The sequence below is a fragment of the Gymnogyps californianus genome, chromosome 10 (assembly GCF_018139145.2).
Source record: "Gymnogyps californianus isolate 813 chromosome 10, ASM1813914v2, whole genome shotgun sequence".
Taxonomy (NCBI): Eukaryota; Metazoa; Chordata; class Aves; order Accipitriformes; family Cathartidae; genus Gymnogyps; species Gymnogyps californianus.
In genome coordinates, this window is record NC_059480.1 from 28,187,526 (window position 1) to 28,213,133 (window position 25,608).

Here is a 25,608-nt window from a genome sequence, read left to right on the forward strand (position 1 = left end):
CATTAGAAACCTTGTGTGCAAGCAGCGTCATTTAATAGAACAGGATTCAGACGCTACCTATTGAAACCGTAAATGGAGTGGCTATCATGCAGCACCCTGTTGTGAAGGTGGACTCAGCCCGTGCTGTGAACTCTCCTGGTTAGCAGAGCACACAGAGGGGTCTTCTCAAGCCGTGCAGGAGGCACCAGCTCTGGGCTCGCTGCCCAGCAAGGCCCCCAGCACTGCAGCTGCCTGCTAAAGCAGTTCGTGCGCAAGCAAACCTGCACTCGTGACGCATGCAAAACTTGAGCCGTTAAAAGCCATTTACATGAAATCCACAACACAATTTCATCCTTAGGTAAGGCACATTTAAAATCGATCAGTGTTTTTTTTTGGGGGGGGGGGGTTATTATTGAAACTACACAGCAACGAGAGGCAATTCCCTACGACTAATGAATTATATTCCTCTGTCCTCTCATCCCACCAACTCCTACCAAAGGATGTCAGCAGTGGAGATGGCGCTGAATTACCACGCGTCAGACTTGTAAAGGAAATCGTTAAAATTCACTACCGTTAAAAAGGTCAAGTAGTTTGGAGGTGTCCTGACAAGCTGAGTGAGGCTTTTTAAGCGCTGGCAGAGGAGCTGCTGGCTGTGCAGCCGGGCCGGGAGCTGTCGTGCAGCCAGCCTCCCTCGCACACAGCTTGCTGACCCAGTCGATTACATCACTCAGTCTCCTGAGGCAGAATGTGCATTTTTCCACATGGGCCCGTACGGTACGTTAAATTGAGTAACGAATTTGTATGTCTGGAGGAGAGGAGCTCTCCAGCAAAGTGATGATTCTGGGAATTTTGGAGGGGGACAGCGGCCGGGGCTAGGGAAGAAGGTCTATGACAAGCGGAGGGAAAGACCAAAGGTTTTCCTTCTCACCTCTGCCAGGAGGGTGCCGGGCCCACATATCTACATCTGTGTTCCTGGGTGTTTTCCAGCTGCTTTTTGGAGAATGCTAGACAGGAAATTGATGCCACAGGGCAAATATTCATTCTTCCCGACTTCCCTCCCAAAGCAAGCACAGATTTGCACTGGCTAGACTCACTTCCTGCAGAGCGCCGTGGCTTCCCCCAGCATCGTCCACAGCAGCACGTTCAGAGCACGGCAGAAATGACTGAAATGTGTGCAAGTGTGGAAAAACAAACAAACAAAAGCCTGCCAGATGTTTGCAACACAAACCTGAGGAACACAGAGCTCACGGGAGAAGCTGATGCTTGCGTTGCACTTCCAAGCCAGGCTGGAGAAGCTGCCAAGCTTGTAGCTGGAAGCAGGAGCGTGATGGCATCTGTGCTGCATTTTGATGCTGCATCCATTAGAGTCAGGTAGATGTGCTACTGCGTTTTCTGTATTTACATCCTGGAGTCGCCCATTGCAGGGAGCCATCGGAGGTGATGAGAGTTTCAGTCATTACAGGCACAAGGTGCCTTGCAGCCGCAGCCGTGCTCCTCTGCGCCTCGCCACGCTCCCCGCTCCCTGCCCCTCAGCTGAGACGCCCGGAGCAAGCTCACACTGAACTCTGCGCTCCTGGGCTGTGGGGTTGACTGGCTCTGCGGGGGAGCTCAGCTTTGCTGGTCCTTGCTTGTACTTTATTACTATTCTCCCCGGGGTTTGCATTCAGCATTGGTTGTAATCCTGCCCGAGTCTGTCACCCAGCTTATGCTCTGGGCAGCAGGCAACATTCCCTGTGAAGAGGAGTTAATGGGTAAGAACAACCTATTGTGGCATTTGTACATTTAGTCGTGCTTACTTCAGCTGTTACTGCACTTTTGAAGTGTTATCAGTGAAAAATTGTTTATTGAGAGCTCTTGCAGCTTTTGATACAGCCCCTCGTGAGAAGCTCTTAGCAAAGCATGCAGGCTGTAGGGGAGAGGTAAAGCCTGGCTGCCAAATAAATGCTGTGTGCATGAGAGAGAGAGAGGGAAAGAAAAAGCGAAACAGCCATGTACCACCCTGGAAAGAGCAGCCAGCCTAATGACAGCGCTTCCTCGCACTTCTGTTAGTGCTCAACCCAGAAGATGAAGCGAAGAGCAAGGCAGCAAAGTCTGTCTGGACCGCAAGCGATTCGGCAGGATTATAGCAGAGTAGCTCACTGAGCAACACGCCGGCGCATGAAGTGCAGGGAAGACACAGGCAAGACCCTGCGTATCAGAAGGAACAATCTGAACAACTCACACGCCGAGTTCTCGTGTTGTAACAACCTCCGCGAGCAGAAATGCAGACATCTGGGGAGGGCGGATGAACTCTGCGTGGTGTTGAGTGAGCCTGAAGCGAGAGCCGTGGCTCTGGCTCTTGCAGCCCCTCGCCGCTACCAGCGATTAAGTTTGTTTGCATTCTGGCCCCAGCGGTGAGGAGGCCTGGGGGCACGTTTCTCCTCGAGGTAGCTCCCTTCAATGCACACGCAAGCTGGGCCCACTGGATATTAAAGCAGAATTAGCAGCAGGTCCATAACAGCACTGGGATTATAGCAAACCATTGCCTGGATGCAGCCAGCAACAGTTTTAGTCTTCCTTCAGGACAGATTTTTAGCACCAGCTCAAGAGAAAGGTTCAAGCATCTGTTCCTCACAACCAGGGGAGGCAAACAGGAGGACGGGAGCATTAAGGAGCCTTTTTGGTCATTCTGGTTTTGGCTAAAACTGTTCCTAGTTCTTCATTCTCCCTTGGCGTGAGCGTCTGCCCAAACAGAAGCATCTCCCCACGGCTGCTCTCAGCAGGCAGCTCCTCCCTGCGAGATGCCCGGGTGCCCCGAGACCCTGGGCTGGGGCAGCCACCACCGCCCACGTCCCACGCCTCGGCACCAGCAGCCCGGGCAGAGGGGCACCGGCCCGCGCGCCTTCAAAGAGGGGTGTGCAGGTAGATTCAGCCTCTTCTCTGAGGGCAAGCGAAACCAAAAGATGCTCGAAGAAGGGCAGTGAGAGCAGTCAGAGGTTTGGGAGGCTGTAGATGCAAGGGGAAAAGCAGGCAATCCTCTCCTTGACCCACACGGTGAGGTGCGGGGGGCTCAGGTAGCCTAACACAGCCCTAGCAGCTGGAATACAGCAGCGCTGAGCCGGTACAGCTTTTATTTCCATAAAGCCACTGCGATGACTTGCGAAGAGTTTCCACCGCCTGCGTTCCAGGCCTAGATTCATCCCCTTTTAAAAACAAAAGACACATAAATCACTGGTGAACCCCGTTTCACAACCCCTCCTCAGCCCTGCCCGAGTGCGGGCAGGGCAGCAGGCTCTTGCAAACCCCTGGGGTGCTGAGCGCAGGGAGGGGACAGGGCTGCGTGTCCCCCCCCGGGGAGGAGCTGCCGCCGTCCTGCGCTGTGCCCGGGCAGGAGATAACAGGGGAACAACTGGTTCCCAGAAGCACAACCAGTTACCCACGGCTCATGAAAGAGCAATGTCAACCGCCTGTCTTTGGACGTCTTTTCCTTTCAATCAGCTATTTGGGTGCTGATAGAGGACCTGACAGCGTGGCTATTTAACACCCGCCCCGTGCAACACTCGCTGTCCCAGCACGTACCTCCTGCACGCTCGAGAAATTTTATCAAGCTGCATAAATATCACTTGGCGACAGAACAAGAAATCTCCGATGCTTCTAAAGAAGATTTCACAACTCAAGCAGTAAATTAAACCTGCCCCCTCAATAAGCTCATTCACAAGGAAGTGCTGTACGAGAGCAGGGTGATAGGAAGAATTCGCCTTCTCCCTCTGGAGCACCTCCAGCGCAGAGGTCAGATGTGGTGGTGAGCAACCGAGGAAGGTTAAGTGGAGTTCACTCCACGGCTCGCTCCGTATTTGGCTGTCTCAGCATTTTAGGGCTTATACTGAAGATCTGAGGTGATGAAAACCGAGTAGCAACGTTTGGTAGGTACAGCGGGTCAGCATTATGGAGGCACGTTGCCAATCGTGCTGCTCTTCTGACTGTTGCGAGCGTTGAATGCCTTGTCATGGCCAACTGATGCTAGGAACCGGCCAGCAAGCCAGGCTAGGACACATGGTGTGCTTTTAGTGCAAAACAATATTCGTCATTTAACTGGTATGCTGCTTGCAATAATTATTCGGTTTTGTGTATTATAATGGCCTCCAGAGCGTGGTAAAAAATGTAGACTCCTATAAACACTTCTGCAGTTTTATTGAACGTTTCTAAAATCTGCTTCACATGCTTAATGCTCTGGAAAATGTGCAGGAATGAGAGAGAAAGCAGCTCAAACATCTCCGTCAGCAGGAGTCTTCTGACTTCAGCAGATCACAGCTAGAGATTATCTGGAAAAGGCATCAGTTGGTGTGTCAGCCTCATCGTTATATCTGAGTGAAAATTAAAGCCATTTGGTCTGACTATGCAAATATTCAGTTCATGGGAAATAAACAGGAATTTGATTCCATAGTGGTATTTACTGCAAAATTGCCTTACCCAGTCCTTCGTGCAACCTGGCACGACAGGCGTTCTGTAATGGTATTTTCAATAAAAACCTGTCCTGGTGGGCAACAGTATGAACTCTTGCACAAAACTTAGTTGTTTAGGATTTTTCTGAAGGAGATCCTCGTTCTTACACATCTGTACGTGGTTTGTCTTGGCATGCAAAACAAAAGAAATCCTGTAAGTCTATAGTTTTGAAATATCATTGCATTTAAATATCAGGCTTTACTTTTTCCATGAAGGGAAGAACATAAAATGCCTTACAAACCTAGGCCTGATCCACAACATTATCACAGCTGTTTAAATTCTTACCCTGCATCCCAGCTCCTAAAACAAAACGAGGGAAGGTAGTCCAGCCTGTCCCCATACAAAGTGGCTCTAGAACCGAAGATCCCAAATTTGGTGCATGCTTTAGGTTTTGAGGCTAGATCTGGATTTCTAGGGGTATGTGTCTCCTCTCCGTGCTCCCTGAGAGATACCCTTTCTTAGTGCTGATAAAATGGCTGCTGCTGCTTCTTTATGGCTGTGATCGGATCAGTCATAACCGAAGCTGCAGGTAACAAGCACCAAAGGATGATACTGTGCAACAGTCTGGCCAGGAGCTCTTCCCCTGTGTTTATTACAAAGCCTTGTTTCCAGTGGCCTGCTCTTCATGTGGATGAGCACACCAGGTCTGTGAAGGTATACAATTATTCATGCTAATTTTACAGGGACTTCAGCTTTATGAAGTTATTTTTGGTGGGCGTGAATCCATCCTGCTATCAGTAGTGTCAGTACATCAGATTACCTATTTTCTGGCATGAGACTGATACTATGCTCTCCTATTTAGGTAACACAAGCCCAATACTCTTCCTCCGGGCTGCTTTCCTGGGAAATTTTACTACACATACAAGTTCATGCAAGTGGCCAGCAGCTCCAGACTGGCTGTTTATGGAGGTATTGGCACTGCTCCCTCTCTCTCAAGCACCAGGGTTGGTTGTTTTTTTTTTTTTATCATGTAGATGAAGGCAAATAAATATTGTCCAACAGGGAGTAAATTTCTGGTGCTCCTTGGACATCTGTGCGGCCAGACAGCAAGACTGCTCTTTCTGAAAGGAAAGAGGCAAGAATTGCACTGATGGGCAATGAGCAGAGACGCTGCTGAAAACGGAGGTGGGCTGTACACCAAGGTCTGGCCACACGAGCAAGTTCTACAAGTTCTGTGAAAGCTCGACTAGAGTTTGACATAGGCAGTACAAGAGCTCCAGGCACTGACAGCCAACCATTAGTTCCTATCCTGGAGCCTTTTTTGGGGTCACATACTAACATCTTCCAAACAGGAATCGCCTATAGAGGGGACAGGGAAGGAGAGTCCCTTTGCACGGGTCCATAAAGAAGTTGCCCCAACAACCAAAAGGAAAATAAGGAGTAGATCACAAAACTCTAGCCTGGAATGGTGTGACAACAGCCATCTCTAACGAGGGACTATATTCACATATTTCTCTTCCAGGTCTAAACAGTTGGGGTTGAATTCTTCTAAGTACTGAGCATCCACAGCCCCAGAGCGGGCAGGACAGCCCACTGATGAGGACACTAGTTTCAAAATGGAGTTTGATCTCTTGTACTGGCCAAAAAATACATATGGTCATGTAAGAAGCTATTTATGCACTCTGGACCTCTGTTTTCCATCTTCCTTACCAGATCTGCTGCACCTTGGATACAGCAAGGTTTGCGGGGTTTGTGATAGTCTGGTGATGGGAGACGTATTTACCACAGGCAGAAATAACTTAGCAGATGTACAAAACAAACGCATGACGTACAAAATGAACACATGATGCACACAAGTCAGGTCAGAAGAGCCCAGAGGCTGGAAGCAGAGAGCTGGCAAGCAGTTCTGGTAAGAATAATCTTGCAAAAGAGAGCGCAGATACCCCGCGTTGTGCTGTGCCCACTGGTAGGACCATTAAAGAAGAAGATTTGCTACTAAAGGTTAGTGCATCAACAGGGCTGCATTGATTTTAAATGAAAAGAGTTCACAGGTATCTGTAAGCCTTGTTCCAGGCACGTCTGACCTGCCCCGTCAGAGCCGAAGCAAGCGCAACTGGGAGGCTCCCCCTCCGCAATGCCCACGTGGGCAAAGCCATGCCGGGCGCTGGGAGGGATGCTGCGTCTTTGCAAAAGCTGGGCGTTGGGAAAGGCCTTTCAACATGAAGAACGATTTTTGGAGCAAAAAGAGAAGAGCTAATGATAAAGACATTTGCAGAGCACATCCCGACTGCCCGGGACAGCCCTGGGGAGCCCACGTCCTACCCTGCGTGCTGAGCTTGTGTCAAGGCAGCTTGGCTCTCGGCTCCTTTTCCAGCTCTGTCTCTTCCCTCTCTCTGGCCGTTTCTGGTTGGAACGAGGAGGACCAGCAAAGCCGCACCAAGAGGAGCCTCTTGCGCCGGGCAGTGCAGCCGAAGCAGCGCAGTCCTGGGAACTCGCGCTTCTCTGGACGTTGGAGGAGAAAAACCGCACGTCGGCAGCAAGGCACCCATCACGCCGGGAACAGCCAGCACCCCGCAGAGCAATGCTCGTCGGATAAAAGCTCCCAGCCCAGCTTCCGCACGGATATCTCAGCAGAGAGCTCAGACTCTGCTGAAGCAGCCAGACCCTTTGCACCGGTGGCAAATGAAGTGCTTTTCTTTCCTGGAGACAGAGCCATTGCTCTTGTTCTCCTCACCCTTGCCACCGCGGTGCGCGCCGGCTCGGCTGCTCTCCGGCGAAGGGCAGAGCGTGGCATCAGGAGATGAACTCCCCACTCTCTCGCCCAAATTCACATTTCTTGCTTCTCCAGCCATGAGAGTCGGTGCTTAAGATTGTTCCTGCACTTTGGAGTGGCTGCGAAGCCTAATCACAGCCCTGTTAATGATTCAGGGGTAGCCTCCAGGGATCCTGTAAACCTACCAGCATGTTTTTCAATATTTTGTGTGGCTGCTCCGCTGCAGCGTTTGGGAGGCTGTAAACCTGCACCTTTCCCAGCCCAGCCTCCAAATACAGAGTAGCTTTGGAGCAGTCCGCACGGCATTGCTGGACGGTGATGTTTTTATCAAAGCCAGTTTAGGCCCTGTTAGCTTTAGATACTGCGTACCAACTTCCCCCCCCCCAGCTAATCCAAAATCATCTATCAATCACACGTATCACAGCACTCCCATTTCATTGCAGCCGCTCGCATGAACGCAGCAAGCAAAATCCGGCCCCGTCACTGTGACCCTCCTAATTCAAAATCTGCTCTTTTTTTCTGCAAGCGTTCCTTTGAACGAGGAGAGTCGCACTTAGGAGGGCACTGCAGAGATCCCCTGGGCCGCTCGCTCCAGCTCTTTTGATTAAGCTGATCCGCAGGCAAGTTACTGTAAAAAGTTTGTGCATGGCTGAATTGGTGGCTGGTAGGAGGGGGAGGCACTGTCACAGGTTCCGGTATTCAACCGTCTGAAAAATCCAGAGTGAATGTTTTTCAATCAAATAAGACAGTCAGCTTTTTATTTCCCATAGCTGAGATACTGCAAAAGTTGGGAAACTGTGAAGATGGAGGAGAGAGGTAGAAACGTGCAGAGTCTCATATAACCCAGCGTATCTGACATGAAGCGGAGAGGGAGAATCCCCGCAGAGAGGATTGACAAGGTTCTGCAGGAAATCGATGGAGCCTGCCTGCTAGCATGCTGCTTCCCGTGGCTTTCCATGAGGAAACTCGGGAAAAAAACTGCATCATTCAAAAAAAGAACAGCACGGGAGAAGTGAGGTGCCCGGTGTCAAAGCCCGCTGTGCTTTGGCCATCTGGGCCCGCATGGATAGAAGATGCTCGAAGGCCGGTGAGACCCTGCACTGCCCTGCTTTCTGTCGTCAGCAAAGGCACGCAGTCCTCGTGGCTACTGTCCAGGCATGGGAGGGTGAGCCATAAAAGACCACAGAAGACACAGAGATCCTTCGCTGGACATGATCTGTTTCAAGAAGGTTTTATACTCTTCTGTGTTCTTCTACCCTCCTCTGAACATCTGCTGGCAGGGGGGGGAGCAGCAAACAGCCTCAGCTGGACCCCTGCCACGATCCAGCACAGCCGTTCGTACGAGGCATCGGGTGCCGAGGCCAGGGGCTGCTTTCACGCAGTACTTTGGACGTGCAAACCAAGATCAGAACAAGACGTCTGTACATAGTGCTGAGGCAGGTTTTGCTGCTCGAACGGCCGTGTGTAAAGAAATGCCTTAGAATGTTTACCAAAAATTGCAGGTGTGGAAGCTGTAATTTAAGGGGACTGGCAGCCGAACTACTCCATATACATATATTTCAATTTGAGAACTGTTTTGACAGCTCTTTGGTAATACCCCGTTTGGGTTTTGCTCTGTGAGCAGTGTTCAACAGGAGCTATTTATAGAAGAGTAAACAAGGCGCTGGGTGCAATCTGCAGGAGAGCAATTACGGCTCAGAGTGCTTCGCTGGAGCTGGCTGGGGCTCTGGTCCTGCTGCAGGGGATTAAAGCGGTGCCGCTCTATCGCAGAGCCGATTTGCAGATGGGGTTTGAACGCAGACCCGGATTGCTGGTGGAGGGGAAGGGCTCCCCGGCCGCTGCCGCTGGGTGTTTGTGTCCCAGGTTGGAGGCGTGGGCTGTGGGTCCCCTCCTCGCATCCCAAACCGACTGCTTGAGCAGGGAGCGCTCAGGGGAGCAGCTGCCCAGCAGCACGAGTAAGGGCCCAAAAGCAGGGCCCTTGCTACCGAGCGCCGTCTGGCTTTTGCAGAGCCGTCCGTGGAAGGAGGCAAACCTCAGGGTCCAGTTTGGTGCCATTTGCATGCCTTGTGCTAGACCCTGGCTGAGGTCGGGACGGAGGGAGGGTGACGGAGCAGGGTGTGCGCACGGCTGGCAGGACCCTCGGCGCATCGTCTCCAGCCCTTGCCTGGATGTCAGGTTTAACTGGAGAGCGATGGATTGGACGCAAAGGCTGCGCCATGCTCAGGGACGCGTGCAGGAGCGGGGCAGAGGGCTGGGGGAGACATGCCGTCCTTCCACTGCTGCGCTCTGCTCGCCCTGGGCGACAGCGCAGGGGGGAGCAACAAAAAGGCAAAGCCACAAGGTCTTTAGCAGAGCCCATACGGGCCAAACGAGTGGTTTTCACATGCTCTCCAAGCTTAAAAAAAAAAAAAAACCAACCAAAACCCCACAACCGAAGCAGCCCCAGTTTATTTAAATGGGGATGTCACTCCTTCTCAGCTGCTAATCTCCAATAAAGCCGGTTTTAATAACCTGTTGAGATTTAATTAATAAGGACGCTTATTAAATTTAAATTCGGTAGGCATTTGAAGCACAGCTCGGGATGAGCACACGCCCTCCCGGAGCGGGGTGGCCCGTGCGCCTGAGCCCGTCTCGTCCCCGAGCGCCAGCAGAGATCTGGCACGTCGGGCGCCGGGGAGCCTGCTGCTCGCTGGAAAAGCGGTTCCTGTGCAGTCGAGTCGATAATGGCAGCTCTTGCCAAAAAAAAACCAAAACCCAAACCCCAAAACACAACAACAACAACAAAAGAACGTCAAAAAAGCAAATATCAACTTTGTTGTGTATCAGCATCGCTGAAGGATGTGCGCAATATCCCTGCTGTTGCTCTCAGCCCTGCGGGACCCCGCTCCGGGGCACCGGCCAGGACCAAAGGCACGGCCCAGTTTGGGGCAAGGCAAGGAGGAGGGATGGCGAGGTTGGGGAGCACGGCCCGGGGGGAGCCCCCAGAGCACCCGGTTTGTTTAGGCTGCAGCAGATAAGCCGGAGGCATGGCATGACAGCACTCTCTAGGTATGTAAGAAGCTGCTGCAAAAGGGAAGGGTACAAACCGCCTGCGAGTGCTGTGGGAAGGACATGTAATAACAGGTTTGCCTTTCAGCAAGGGAAGGTTAGGCTTATCGTCAGGCTCAGGCATTCAGGAGGCTTCTGCATTTCCCAACTCTGAAGGATTTCAGAAATATGTTGGACTGACTTTAATCAGGGTGAATTCAGAAGTGAATCCTGCCTCAGGACAGGCACAGAGGTCTTCTTACGATACATGAAGCATACTCTTACTTCTCCCGAGCAGGGAAGAGCTGTGACCCAGACAGCACGCTGCCAAGTGATCCAGGTGAAGGCTTGGTACAAGCCTGAAGCCATCTTCCAGGTAAGGAAGGAGAGAGAATAATCATAATTTAATCAGACTGCTCAAGGCTGCGCTTGACAGGCTCTGGGTGTCAGCTGAGCGGCGCTCCCCGGCCAGCAAACCGGCATCGTGACCGACTGCCGGCACTGCTGCAAGCAACTGCCCCTGCAAGGTTCACGGTCAAACATCCCATCCCATCCCTTTCCTTTACTCTTTTTACCTGTAGCGTTCTGCTAAGCAAAAGCCACCCGTAGTGACACCAACGAAATTCTCTGGATTTGTGCAATGCCAGTAACTGGAACCCAGTCAGCTTTCTATTGCTATGCAAGGAGGAATAAACATCAGCTCTGCCTTAGCAATGCACTTATTTTTGTTCCCTAGCAAGGATGCTGTGGATTACGATGAGGTATTTTTGCAGAACAAAAATACTCTGACAAGTCACCCTATATTTTTCTAAAAAAAGTCATTTCCAGTTTCACTCTATGGAAAAATATTAACAGGAACCACTCCAGGCAGTGGCTTCACGATTTCCATTTCCTCTTGCAGAAGGCCTGGCCTTCCAAAGAAAGCAGGAACAGAGATATCCGTGTATCCCACACGCAGATTTGCCACTCGCTGGGTCGCAGTTCTGTCCCAGCCTGGCCCGGCTGCCTCGCCAAAGCAGCAAGAAAGACCTCGGACCCTCAATGGAGCCTGTGCTGGCCAGAGAGGAGAGCTCCTTTCTGCACCATGTCCTCCCCCTGCTCCTGGGGCAGCAAAACCTGAGCACAGGTCACAGCTCCTGCCAGGGCGGGAGCGGCCGGCAGTCGATGCACGCTCCGGGTACGTGCTCCCGGCTTTGCCTGGGAAGCACCACGGGTCAGCCAGGGTGACCTCCCCACTGCAGCCCTTGGTGGGAACCAGAGAATCGAGCAGAACTCCTTCATTCTGCTGCTTTTACAAGCCTGGTGTACGTTTTCGTGTGGTTTTAGACGCATCTCGGCATGTCCCGTTCGACGCATGAAGAAGGGCTGGTGCTTTGCACCAAGCGGGTGCTGTGAAAGCAGCGGAGGATGCGTACAGGAAATCAGTGACCGCTGTTGGAAAAGTTATGGCCTCAATTTTTATACTTCTGTGTTATTTTGTAGGATCAGCAAGGGGCGAGAGAGAAATGAAGATAAGAAACCGAAACGCACCCAAACGACACTTGGCCTGCCTCCCCTTCGCTTGAGGGGCGATGAGAAGCTCATGGGGAGCGCAGCAGCCTGGCACTAGCGGAGGGCATCCCACAGCATCCCGCATGGAGCCTCGCTGCCGGCAGAAAGGGGAGCAGGAGCCAGCCCTCCGAAACCGACCCCGAGGCAAGCGTGCCCCTAAAGCCTTCGTTTAGGATGAACGGTAATGAAAGGGGAGTCCCGAGTGCCCTGAAAAGCTGCAGCATGGAGAAGGTGTCACCCTAGCCTGGTTTTATTTCTGTTACAAGCCCACTAATATTTTATTTGTTAGGAATCAATAGCAGCCAGCCCGCAGGCAAGGGCTTCGTTCGCGGCTCAGCTGGCCAGGCTTTGTGCTCAGACCACACGCTCATCACTAGCGATGAGTTTTTCAGGCTTATTTTTCCAAGTAACAGGAAACACAGAGCTTTTTTGAAACACTCATTTACATTTTTGTTTCAGGAGTCGCCCCAAGGGGAAACAACAGGGGCAATCAGCTCTGACAACACCAGGCAACGCGCCGTGACTCGGGTGCTGGACAAGACAACATCAGCGTAAGCAGCACTGAGGGAAATCGTGAGAAATCGGGTCCGAGCCTTGCCCTGGTTGCACCCTGTTGCCAGCCAACCCCAAGCAAAGCCCGTGAGCCGCGTCCCATCTCTGGGGGATGCTTCCCATCCATTTCCCCCCGGCACAGCCCCAGCAGAGCTGCCTGTCGCCTGCCCACGGTGCAGGCAGGCACGATGCCCTCGGCCACCGCTGCCAGAGCTGGGCAGATCTCAGCAGTCGGTAAGCTCGTGTTGGCGGCTGCTCCCTCATCACCGCTTTAACATCACTCGGCTCCTGAGGACAGGACATAGCGGGCGATCCTGATGTTGGAAAAGCACCTAAAAGCCCCGGTAACTGCTCAGTGTTTGGAGAAAGAGCGGAAGGTGAGTATGTGCAAAATTTCCACCCGGAGTGCGTGGCAGCAATAAACCCATAAAGTGTTAATCTGTCACCCAGCGCTCTCCTATGGGCTTAGTCACCGTTTCAAGAAGCTACTGGCACGGGAGAGCTCAGAAATTGGCTGGGTGCATGAAACACAGCCCTGGCCCAGCCCTGCCCTGCCTGCAACCCCCACCGGCTCCACTGAAAGCCGCAGCGTGCGGAAGGGCAGCGCGGTCCCTGGCACGGCAGTCCGCAGGCACTGCCTTTCGCAAAGGGTTTGATAACAAGAGCGTGGCTTTATGCAGGTAGAACGGCTATAATTTAACTTAATTCATTAGCTTTTCAATCCAGGCTGAAAGGCAAGGTTTTTCAGAAGCCACCCCCGAAAGACTAAACAAAACCCACAAATGCTTTACGGCGTGCCCGCCAAGTCCTGCCCAGTCTTTCCAAACACGCAGCTCTCCCTTCGTTAGAAGGCCGTGAAAGCCAGCGGTCACATCAGAAACTGTGTGGTGCATGAACAGTTCCAGCAGCTGCATCCGCGTTCAGGGGCCGAGGGCGTATTTGCATCCTCCAACACGACGCCAAAAGTTAAGTGGAAATTTAAAAAAAAAAAAAAAAAAAAAAAAAAAGACAACAAAAAGAAGTTACCTGCCCTTTCGAGAGCCCTGCCCTCCATCACTCAGCAGCGGGTGTTTGCAGCCCCGCAGTCCTGCCCATCGCTCCCTGGTCACTAAGAGAGCCGTGGGGCAGCAGGTCCCACCAGCAGCCAGACCCCCCCCGGGAGGGGACACTGAGCAGGTTCCGACTGTGAAACACCCAGCAGAGCGATGAAACGCTTGGTGGAGGATGCGAGAAGAGCAAGACAACCATCTGCCCCTTTGCAGAGCTGACCTCCTTGCAAGAGCATTAAAGGCAGCCCGGCCCCCCGCGAGACCCCCGCACGCCGTACCCCCACGGCATCGACCCGCTGGCCGGCAGTGGCAGGCAGAGAGCCCAAAGCACAGGGGCACATGTAAAGCAGCACCCGGTTTCGCAGAGGCACCCACTAGTGATAAAGCACCCGTAACCGCACCTGGGGGCTGGATTTCTGTGGGTTTTGCATACCCTTATTTTTCTGACTGTCGATGATTTCTTGCCGTTTGCACCTTCATTTCCATTTCCTGACGTTTCCTCTCTCACTTTCTATTTGTGTTTTTTCCCCTCTGGACATTTCCTTGAGTGCTTCTTGTGATCCCTTCCCCGGTTTCTGTTCCTGCTCCTGTCGCCCTCCCTTCCTCCTCCTCACAAGCGAGCAATTCTCACTTTTCTGAAATCACTTCCTCCTTTCCTTCTCCTTCGTCTCCTCCTTTGCTTTGCTCCCCGCTGGCACTGGCTCTGTGTTGAGCTCTGTTGGGCTCTGTTGGCTGCGGCTTTTTACTTTCAGCCACCAAAATATACTCAGCCAGGCAATGCCAAGAGGGTATTTGTGTGCAAGTAATCAGAGACAGCATCTTCCCCTCCGGTATCCAGAAGGTCCTGGGCATGTTTTCGGTTCAGACCTGTCCCCTCTCTCTCATAACCCCTTCCCCTCATCTGGGCTCAGGGTGCAGTTACAGAAGAGGCCCCGTATTTAACACCATGCCGGTGGAGCCCGAAGGGCATGTCCGCACTGCAACCGCGAGCTGAGCCTGCTTTGGTACCCCGGGTCTGCTTGGGCAGAGGAGAATTGCTTTCCCATCCACGTGCCCAGGCAGCAGCGGGGGAACCCCGCAGAGGGTCCCTCGAGAAGCCACCACAGCATGGAGATACAGCCAGGCACGGCCCCGGGATGCTGCACCGTGGATAATGGAACTGAAAATGGTTAGGAGCTTCCCCACCGTCGACTGGGATGGACAAAAAAAAGAGAGGTTCACTCTCAAAGCTGATCCATGACCTGGTCTCGGAGCAGGCCAACAGTCCTGCGTGGACAGCAGTAGGTCACCTCCACTTACCTGAACCTGTGTCCTACCACGAGCCCATCCCAGAGCGGCTGCAGGTCCAGGCACCCCTGATCCTTGGTTGTACGATTGATTCCTCTTCAAAACGCTGCTGGGAGAGAGGCTGCAGATTCGTTCTTGGTGAGGTTTGGTAAACAACGTTGTGCTGGTCAGCTGCAGAGGTATGAGGACTGCACAAAGCCAAAGAGACAAAACAAAACGCGAGTGCGTATCAATGCATGAGAATGTGCTCCTTGTGGAAGGAAAAAAACAAAAGCAGAAGATGATTTATAATAGTCTAATTATGCTTGAAACAGCTTGTACCCAGCTAGTTGGAGAAAAGGGAGCCTGAAGGAAATTGAGGAAAGAACAAGCCTTCGGTCAACCTGACATTTGTTGTCCAGTCTATGGGAAGATATTCTCGTAAAAACAGACTTTGTAGCCATAAGAGAAAAAAAATAATTAATGGAGAGGATGGTTTTGGTTGCTGTGTTGTTAGCGTGGCCATGACACCGTGGACTGCCAGCGATGGAGAAACCCCAGCAGCAGCCAGAGATGCTCCCTACTTCTGTAACCCAGTTCCCAGTTCTCGCTACTGTGTGAGAACTTCAGATTTCCACATGAAAAAGAAAAAAAAAAAACCTGAAACCCCAAGTTGTGTGTGCTACTAGGGGTTTTGATACCAGGAAGCAAAAAGACACCTCGTGCATTGTGCTTTGTCGAAACCTCATGACTCAAAGCCCGGTTTTCAGTAGCCCATCATGTGAGGTCTCAGCCCTCAGAGCCGGCGGCGTTGAATTCCCCTCCAGCAAAAGGAAACCCTGGGCCAGATCGTGACCACCCTGCCGTGACACTGACGGCAAAAAATTCTCCTGGCCTTGTCTCGCTCTGCCTTTCCTGGCAAAGTTGAGAGGAAAGAGTTTCTTTCCAGGGCTGAGAAAAAGAAAGGCTTTAGCAAGCTGTCAGAGAGCTGCAGAAGTCCCGTGGAAGTCCCTGGAGAGCCATCCAGCACGAGTTCTTGCAGCCTGCTGCCAAGGAGTGTCTCACTGCATCATTTACGCTCTCGCTCATCACCACCACCACTTCTAAACCCCCCTGCACCAAGTTTGGAAATTATATAAACCGATTGCAACGTATGGACACCAGAAGCCGGGGCGTGTAATCATGGGGCAGCGTAATCCTGGATGTGAGGGGATTTTTTTCCCCCCACAACGAGGGCATTGCGGGTGGTGGAGCAGGTCGCCCAGGAAGCTGTGCAGCCTTGCGGTGGGTTGGCCCTGGCTGGACGCTGGGTGCCCACCAAAGCCGCTCCATCGCTCCCCTCCTCAGCTGGACAGGGGAGAGAAAATATAACGGAAGGCTCATGGGTCGAGATAAGGACAGGGAGAGATCACTCAGCAATTACCATCACAGGCAAAACAGACTCAACTTGGGGAAATTAGTTTAATTTATTACCAATCAAATAAGAGTAGGATAATCAGAAATAAAACCAAATCTTGAAAACACCTTCCCCCCATCTCTCCCTTCTTCCTGGGCTTAACTTTACTCCTTATTTTCTCTACGTCCTCCCCACAGCGGCACAGGGGGACGGGGAATGGGGGTTTGGGTCAGTTCATCACACATTGTCTCTGCTGCTCCTTCCTCCTCAGGGGAGGACTCCTCACACTCTTCCCCTGCTCCAGCGTGGGGTCCCTCCCACGGGAGACAGTCCTCCATGAACTTCTCCAACGGGAGTCCTTCCCACGGGCTGCAGTTCTTCACCAACTGCTCCAGCGTGGGTCCCTTCCACGGGGCGCAGTCCTTCAGGAACAGACTGCTCCAGCGTGGGTCCCTTCCACGGGGTCACAAGCCCTGCCAGCAAACCTGCTCCAGCCTGGGCTCCTCTCTCCACGGGGCCACAGCTCCTGCCAGGAGCCTGCTCCAGCGCGGGCTTCCCACGGGGTCCCAGCCTCCTTGGGGCATCCCCCTGCTCCGGCGTGGGGTCCTCTCTCCACGGGCTGCAGGTGGAGATCTGCTCCACCGTGGACCTCCATGGGCTGCAGGGGGACAGCCTGCCTCACCATGGTCTTCCCCACGGGCTGCAGGGGAATCTCTGCTCCGGCGCCTGGAGCACCTCCTCCCCCTCCTTCTTCCCTGACCTTGGGGTCTGCAGAGCTGTTGCTCTCACATCTTCTCACTCCTCTCTCTCTGGCTGCAACTGCAACTCCCCTGTAACTTCTTTTCCCTTTCTTAAATCTGTTACCCCAGAGGCGCTACCACTGTTACTGATGGGCTCGGCCTTGGCCAGCGGCAGGTCCGTCTTGGAACCCGCTGGCATTAACTTTATCGGACATAGGGGAAGCCTCCACCCTTGCGGGTTTTCAAGAGCAGGCTCGACGAAGCCCTGAACTACCTAGTCTGACCTCGGAGCTGACCCTGCTTTGAGCAGGAGGTTGGTCTGGACACCTCCCGCGGCTCCTTCCCACCCGAAGGACACCTCCTGAGGAACCTTCCCGCTACGATCACCCACTGCTGCCACATTTCTTCAGGCCACTTCCCCAAACACCTCCCGCAGAGCTACACCCAGAGGCGCGAGGTCTGCGCAGCCATCCTAAGGCACCTGTAAGGAGGGGATGGGGAGCATCTCCCGCTCCAAGGTTATTATTCTTTGAAGAAATCTAGAAGCTTGACAGCCCCGAACATCACTTGTATGAGATACAGGCCAAAACAGACGCACAGCTGGGGTCCCTGCCCAGGGTGTTTTACAGCCCAGCCAGGCTCAAGCCGCTGTTAGGAGAGCGGTTGCTCTCAGCGAGCAGCGTGCCTGCACGCGTAGGAAGAGGGGACGGGAATCACAACGGTCTGGCTGTTCTCACGCGACCTCTTGGGCAGCTGGCACTGAAACTTCTCCTTGAGGAGCAGCCTCCAGACCTTCCACCCAGCTTCCAAGCCAGCACACGCTCAAGCTGTTCCTTCCTCCCGGCCACCGAGACGCCTTTATCCTGCTGTCTAGAACAGTTTGTTTCATGACAGAGCCCTCCGTCATCGCTCGCCGTTCCCAGGCACCACCGGCGACCGAAGCAGATGTGACCCCATCTTTCACTGCAGCCCAAGCCAGCGCTGGAACTGCTGCCTCCAGAAGCTGCGAGCGTTGACTTGGCAGGGTCCCCAAATACAGGCGTAAGTTGGTGGAGCCCGCCGGGATGCCCAGGGTCCGCACCCCACCTTACAGCCCACGCTGGTTTCCCACGGGTCTGGAAACGCCGAGCACAGCCCAGAAGGTCCCTCTCGGCACACGCGATCGTCACTGCCACCCCCACGCCAGCCGTGGGTTGCGCTGATCGGCTTTTCATAATGACACGGCTTTGCCCAAAGCACGTGTCATCACCTACAATTTCAATAACGACGCAGTGAGATCTTTATCACGAATACTCATTTTTCGCCTAGTTTCATCCTCGAATCCTTGACAAGTGACACCACCAAAAACAGGGCAAGAAAACACTATTATTTATTCACACCATGGCAAACCCCCAGACCCCTCTGGGCAGCCGCGGCACAGCCCCGCACAGGGTGCTGCGGATCCCCGGACGGGGACGCATCCTGCCCCAGAAACCTCGTGCGCGGACACAGGCAAAAGCCGAGTTCAATACCAAATAGCAAGGGGGAAGTGGGAGGGGTGGGAAATCTGGTGGCAGGCATTTAAATAGACCAGCTGCGATGGCCGTGTGAGGGTTTCACTTCACTTGTATTTATGTATGGTTTTTATATAGATAAACACACACGGAGGGAGAATTGCAGCAGCCTCCCAAAGCGAGTGGGAGCACTCCCATTAGCGAGGTTGGGATCAGGCCCATTCTCTCCTGATGTTCCTCTTAAGGGCAGCTCCGGAGCAGGATTTAGTAATAGCCAGCTTCTCAGAGCTCTGCTGAGATGCCCCTTGAGCAACCGGTGCTACGGAAGGAGCTGCGATGATGCACGTAGGACGCAATTAACAGCCAACTCAGTGATTAGGGGCACGCTCTGTTCCTGCCGGGCTCTGCCCCGATGCCCACGCAGCTCCGTCGCTCCTGCCCCGGTCCTGCCCCGCAGGGAGGTTGGAAGCCAGGAGTGATCCTCCACTCACCCCGGGAGAGCTACGGATGGACACCGGGAGGGTTATCGATGTTCACCTTGCCATGCATCGGCAGCACGCGGTGACACGGCACGCCTCTGCCCGTCCTCCGCTGCTGCGGACCGGCCGTGGCGAATTTCGGCCAGCACATCCCCGTGACCGGCCGGGCTCCCAACGGCGGCAGCAATGTGAGCTACGGGGCCAGACTTACATCGGCACGAAAGGGGAAATCGGGTCCTGTGCCCTCCGCACAGGACCACGTCACTACGCGCCGCGTGCTGAGGAGCTGCTAGTTTGCTAAGCCTTTGCAGGATGGTTCGTACACTTGGAACAGGTTGGCATGGAAACAACATAAATATTTTCAATACGTTGTCAGCAGCGTGTGGCCGGAGCTCCTTATCACCCATCTCCGCGGCCGTTTCAACGCGCTCATGAAGAAAGTCTAAGAAGATGAAGGTTCAGGAAAACCATCCCGGAGCATCAGCGGGCTGGAGCGAAGGGCTGGCAGCAAACCAGCAGTGTGGAGGAGAAGGTCCCAGAAGACCAAAACCCCATTACAACATCCGAGGAAAAAAATACAACCGATTTCCCCGATGATGGCTTGAGAACGGAGGGAAGCCCCCGATCCCCAGCGTGAGGCTTTGTAGCCCCCAACGTGCCCCCCCCCCCCAGATGCGTTTCCCCACCCTCGGCAGCAGTCCCACCTCCCACGCTGATCAAGTTCATCCGAGTCTCAAAAGAACATCAACCCTTATTGCAAATCTTTGTCTCTTAAGTAAATCTCAGTTCTGAAGTAACTTCAGTGTCCGCTGTAAAGACACTTCTAAAATACGCACACGCAGATACAGCTGTAGATGTAATTTAACTGCCTCAGACAATCAGCTCGTGGTGCCGGAGCCGCTCCCGGCCCCCATCGCCCCCCAAGATGCTGCCCCGCGCTCCCAGAGAGGGCAGGGACAGGCAGGAGCGGTTGCCGGTGACAGGGCAGCAGCGCTGGTGCTGCAGGGCTCAGCGGGCAGTGCTCTCCAGCAAGGTGTCCAAGCAGTTAGAGAGCTTCGCCTTTCTACCCCAGTTCCACTATGGCTGGACCAAAAACGCACAGGGGCACACCACCACCTCGCAGCAGGACTGCCGAGCTGTGGCTTTAGCTACTGCAGGAAAGCCTGATTATCATCGGAAAGAAGGGAAGGCAAGCCAGAAGATTTAGCAGCTTTGAAAAGGAGACAACCTCAGCTTTACTCCATCATCAGCCACAATCCCTTCCTCCGTAAATCCCCTTACCTTTCCAAAGTCATCGCTTAGGGAGGCAAGCTACGGCCAGGACCAGCTCCTCTGTGTTGCACATCCCAGCTGGTAGCTCCCATCCCACCATGCCAAACCCCCTCAAATTTGAGCTCTCCCCTGCGCTGCCAAGAGCCTCAGAACAGACTGGGAGTTAACTGGGACCAGCTGCCTGGATCTTTCCCCTCTTCTCACCTACCAGCTGGTTTGACCTACTACAGGTAACGAGGAGTGATCCAGCGGGACGGAAACGAGCAGGAGTGCTGGTGGGAGTAAATAATTCTCTCCCATGGCAAAACACGTTTTTATTAGGCCCCGGAGAGAAAGTGGATACTGAGCAGGTTATCACAAAAGCGCGGCTCCAGGCTCAGCTGAAGAAGGTTTGCTGCTGAGCCGCAGATGCAAAGACCCCCGAGTCTGAAGCTCCCTTCCCACGCCAGAGAGCCACCAGACCTGCTCCTTGGGCTGGCAGAGGTCCAGCGGCCACCCGAGCCCTCCTAGGCCATACCCGCACCAAGAAAGCAGGCGTAGCCTTTATAATGAGAAACCTAGCACTTCGTAAAGATCCCGATGAGGACAGGGCATCTGGGGTACGTCTGACTCGGGGTGCTCGAGGGGAACAATTACGAAACATCGAAGTTAATCTTGCTGAGCTATAAATGATGTCACTTGCCATATAACTAAAATTTTGTAACGCTAGCCAGCCTGTAACAGCCATTGTAAGGTAGCAGGGACTGGAGCGTGCCTGTGACGAGCTTCTAATGGCTCTGGTGGAACGAGCCCAGGCGATAGTCAGTAGGCGAGCCGGCTCCCGGGCTGGCCCGGCAGCTGGCGAGCGTGTGGCATGGGCTCCATGGTGCTTCGGAGATGACTCAGAGAAAACAGACTGAGCCAAGAACACAAACTACGCCAAGGTTTGGAAGGGAGGTAATTATTATTTAGTTCTCTTGAATTTTAAATCCCCGTTCTGAAATGATTCTGATCCCACTTGAGAGACTTGTTTTTTTCAGAAAGCATAAAAACCCCTAGTGCAGCGATTTCAGCTATTCACCGAAGCCCGCCGCGTAGCAGACGGGAGCCCCTCCAAACCTCCGCAAGCGCCAGCTCCGGCGCGCCGTGCCGTAAGCCCACGGCGTTGCTGCCGGGGTCGCTCCCGTCGACTGCCAGATCCTGCCGTGTAACATCACCCCGGTGCAAGCTTCGGCTCCGTAGTCATGCACGACGCGCTGCCCCTCTTCCCCCCCTTCGAGATACGACGACGGTAAGTTGCCCCAGGGTGCGTTACAGCACGCGTTGCTCGGAAGAGCTCGTCTTCCCGAGCAACGCGGGAGCTGGGAACGACCGAGCCGCCGGTTCCACCATCGACCCCGGCTGGCTTGGGCCAGCTGCAAGCATCAGTCGCTACTTTCTGTTTCTTTTCCGTACCACCGCTAAAGGTACTGAAGAGCACTGAGCCAAGCATAGCTGCCTGGAAAACACAAAAAATACCCCGATTAAATGAGGATTATGTGTTGACAAGCATTTTAATGTATCAGTCATTTTAAAATTCATTTAACAGCAGCCTCATCAAGGGACGTTAACACAAATTTTCATCCTTGATCAAATTTAAAACCTCATAAAAACCAGGCTTTGGGCGTTTCTTTTCTAGGAAATCCGTTCCCCAGAGCTACCCTCCTTTAACTGGGGATGTCTGACAGTGACGGGGACTGGTGGGACGTGCCCGGCCGTGCACGGGTTCGATGGCACAGACCTGGCGGCCTGCCCATCCCCGCCACAGCGGCAAAAAGTGATAAACTGGATAGCCCAGAAGCTGCTGGGAAGCCATCCGGCTTTAAACCCTGATGGACTGCGTGCCATACTGACCTCTTCCTAAAGTCACTCAGGGCTGATTTTAGAAAATGACGTACTTATTTGTGTGGTCCTGCTTAATAATCCAAAGTATGAGCAGGATGTTAGTTTTGTAATCTCTCCCGATCTTTCTGAAATATAGTCATAAAAAATAGTGGTTGGGAGAATCTCTTATTTAATGTACGTGGGATGAAAATGATCTGGTTCTGATTATCTAGAAATGGCCGTCCATAAGATTTCGAGATCAGGGCGGACGCAATTTTCTAGCCGCTGTAATATACACAGAACGCAACTGAAATTATACACACGCACACACAGTTTTAAACATGAATATTTACTAACATAAATAAACAGTGTTTTATAACAAAAGGCACAGATTTTTCAACTATAAACAATGGAAAAATATTTACAATTTGCACATACATAATCAAACAGCAAGTGCACAGTTGGTCACTTCAGATCTTCTTGTCTATATTCTGAGATTTAGTTCCTTCCAAGCAAGTAATTTAATCAGTTCTGCAATGTCCAAATTTTTTTTTCCACAAAAACTGCTACCAATGCCAGATAAGAGAGTTTATTAAAATGAATAATTTAGCAGCACGAGTTTTCAAATGGAGACAGTGTTGCTAACTTCTTCATATTGGATAATAAAATAAGGGTAGCTCTGATCATCGTTAAAAATGACAAAAATCTGAGGCTCAAAGTAATTGTCCACACAAGAGTCATAGAGGTCGCTGGTGATGCTGCCGGGGTTCACCGGTGGAGGTCTCCTCATGGTGTGGTTGCCCACCGTGTACCTGCCTGTCAGTACTTTCGCCAGGAACATGTAATGAACTCCTTTGGGTGACCTTTTGGAAAAGTTATGGGAATAGCTTGCCTTTCGGGCGAAGTAACTGCCCTGTCCAAACATGGTGGCATGCTTCCCACAGACGCGCGGGTCGAAGTTGTGCTTGCAGATTCCATCCACCACGTCCTGGGAGGTGCCGTGGAACAAATGCCTTTCGTTCATTATCCTGTCAAGCCCAGTCATTTTTTTCGACATATATTCCTTTTTCCTGGAATAGAAAACGGAAAGTGAAGATGAGTATTCGTTGCAGATCTGCAAGGGAAAAGCAGTTTTCACTGCAGCTCTTAAAGTATCAGTATTAGCCTCTGGAATAGTAGAGCTGTAAGAGGAGATAGGAAAACATTTCTGTACGGATAGCAGAGTGGGTCTTCCACTTTCAAATAAAGCTTTTGTGTGAAATAAGTATGTTTGAAAGGACCTGAGCTGATACTGCTGGAGGCAGAGCTCTCTCACCTGCACAGCAGCAAAGGCAAAGCAGAGAGAGAGAACTGCCTGCTTATCTTTGCCTGTATTTCACCTTGGATGCAGAAGGAAATCTTCCTCAGAGTGAAAACAAGGGCTGTGCAAAAACTAAATCCCACTATAGCTTCAGAAGAGGCCACGGAGAGGAATTACTGAGAGACAGGGTGGGTGACGATGCTCTAGACCAGCACGAATACTGTAAGAAAGTCTCTGCTCACACAGCCCATCCCTCGACTCCTCCTGAGATTCTGCATTTCTTGAGAAGGGAGAGAGAATCCACAAATCTCATTTCGTATCAGTTACACAGTGGTCAACGGACGGTAACTTTCAGACACAGCATCTTTGCTTTGAACGGGACTGACTGACATAGGATTTCGCCTTTGCGAGACCACTGTAAGACCCTGGGTCGCCACGTTCTGGGGAACCAAGGCAGGAATGGCTGTCCCCAATACAGAGGTTATTTGATGAAAACAATGCCTCCTAGTTCGGCTTGAAAGTGAACTGAAAGATTTTTCAACTAGATATCCTAGATTTATTGTGAAGTTTCTGTGAAGATGCATTTTACAGAAGTCATCAGTAGATAGTACATTAAACCTCTTACACAGGAGATTTCAGGGTAAGATATTTTTCAGTATTTTTCAGATAAAGTTGTTCAACTGAAGATGCTCCTTTTCCTCAGAAAAGCTGGAGTTTATGTATTCTACTTAATGATCAATGTCTATTTTGCAGCCCAAATTACATATTTTAAGGTATTTTTCCACTGTTGTAGAAGAATGCTATTTGCATTATCTTACCTTTTATACTTCTCCCACAGAAACTGATTCTGCACTCTCAGAATTTTCAAAATCTTGTATTTGGTCTCTGGCACAGTCTTGTGAAACAGGTTATAAATGGTTCTATAGCTTTTATCTTCCTTCAGAACAGGCACTTGGATGAAGTCCTGAGATGGATCCATACTAATCCAGGTTTCAGGATAGAAGTTTGGAGAGGTAACAGCAGTTTGAGATAGGACATGTGAGGAAGCTGGTTCAGATGGAGAGGGTACTGGAGAGTTGCCACCTAAGGTCCTAGTTGGGGAAGAAGAAAAAGGTTGCGCTTAAACAAACATTCACCAACAGAAGAGCTTCTCACCACATTTATTTCATCACCAGTGTGTCCCAAGCAATTGCTGCTCTTCAGTCCTGTAACCATTTACGTATCCTTAATGCTTGTTTAAAACAAGCATGCCAGCTATTTCTGCTATTTTAATAACTCCTCCATCCACACAAACTAACAACAGTATCTTGACTTTCAGGGATACTGTTCCATGTAGGGAAATCTTACTGCTTGGTGGTGTTTAAAAGCCTGCTATCGTCATTATTCACATTCTGGGGTGGGGTTATAAACTACAGGCAGGCAGAACGCTACCAAATACAATTGTTTCGTACGTTAAAGTATTAGTGATTTTAACATAGCAAATAGGACATACAGAAGAAGAAAAGATTAATAATGTGGCAACATTTGACCTAATTTCCTTAGAATACAATACAAGGAGCAGAAACATACACTTTCTTGAACAGTATGAATAATGAATAACCCCAGCTAACAACATTTTATAGGCAAAACTTGCCGATCTTTCACTGCATTATGCAGAAGAGGAGATGCTGTATTTTCAGTACTGCCCAGTATCGTGCTGAGGAAGGCTCCCTTCTTTTCGTTTGCACAGGCCAGATGTAGATTTGCATTTGCAGTCGCTTATTTTCATGCGACAGAGCAGCCCCCTCTTGGGAACGCTGCCAGGTACGAAGTCAGGAAGGGGTGAAGGAGGGGAGCTGCTGCCTGTAACGGCCGTGCCAGAAAAGCAGCACGGACGCCAGAAAAAGAACAGACACCAGTAAAATCCAGTTAAGGACACCGAGTGTGGTGGGGCGAGACTTTGTTCTTAATAAATACCTGCACCTCTGTGGAATTTTTCACTTTCTTGAAGCTGCTAAATTTAGATAAAGAGTGTGGCATTTGTGGCTTATGTTCACCTGATTATAATCTGAACAAGGAAGCCTTACTCAACTGAATAATCCTTACTTACTGGAGTTCTCCCTCTTACGTCAATGAAAATACTTTGAACGCGTAAAGCTTGCATGTTCAGGCTCTGGTTTTCACACTTTAAGCACACAGCTCTTCAGCTCCTGCAAGCTGGTGAGGTTCCCTTTCAGTTGCAAGAATGTATGGAACTATCTCAAAATTTCACCAGATGAGTGTTTTACCAAAGTATTTTTATAGGAGAAGCTGCTACTGACTCCAGGACTGACCAGCAAGGAATGCAAACGGGTAAGGTGCACTCAGAAGTAGGCAGCTCTTGTTAGGAAAGACTACGAAGTCACAGGCTCCCACTGCCTGGCTGGAAAGACCCAAGGTGAATCTTGTCTCTAAACCCCACAGACGACCTTAATTTAAACTTCATGAA

General features: G+C 51.7%; 1 protein-coding gene across 4 annotated transcripts in view; it reads right to left on the reverse strand.

Moving 5' to 3' along the window:
• Positions 1-22,180: 22,180 nt before the first annotated feature.
• TIPARP (TCDD inducible poly(ADP-ribose) polymerase) overlaps positions 22,181-25,608 on the reverse strand; it is a 44,952-nt gene continuing 41,524 nt past the window's right edge. For all 4 annotated transcript variants that reach the window (XM_050902217.1, XM_050902216.1, XM_050902218.1 and 1 more), the window contains 2 exons: positions 23,960-24,232; positions 22,181-22,911 (listed from right to left, as the gene is read on the reverse strand). In XM_050902217.1, the coding sequence (XP_050758174.1) occupies positions 22,464-22,911; positions 23,960-24,232 (721 nt within the window). In that variant the 3' untranslated portion in view covers positions 22,181-22,463. The remainder of the gene's footprint in view (positions 22,912-23,959; positions 24,233-25,608) is intronic.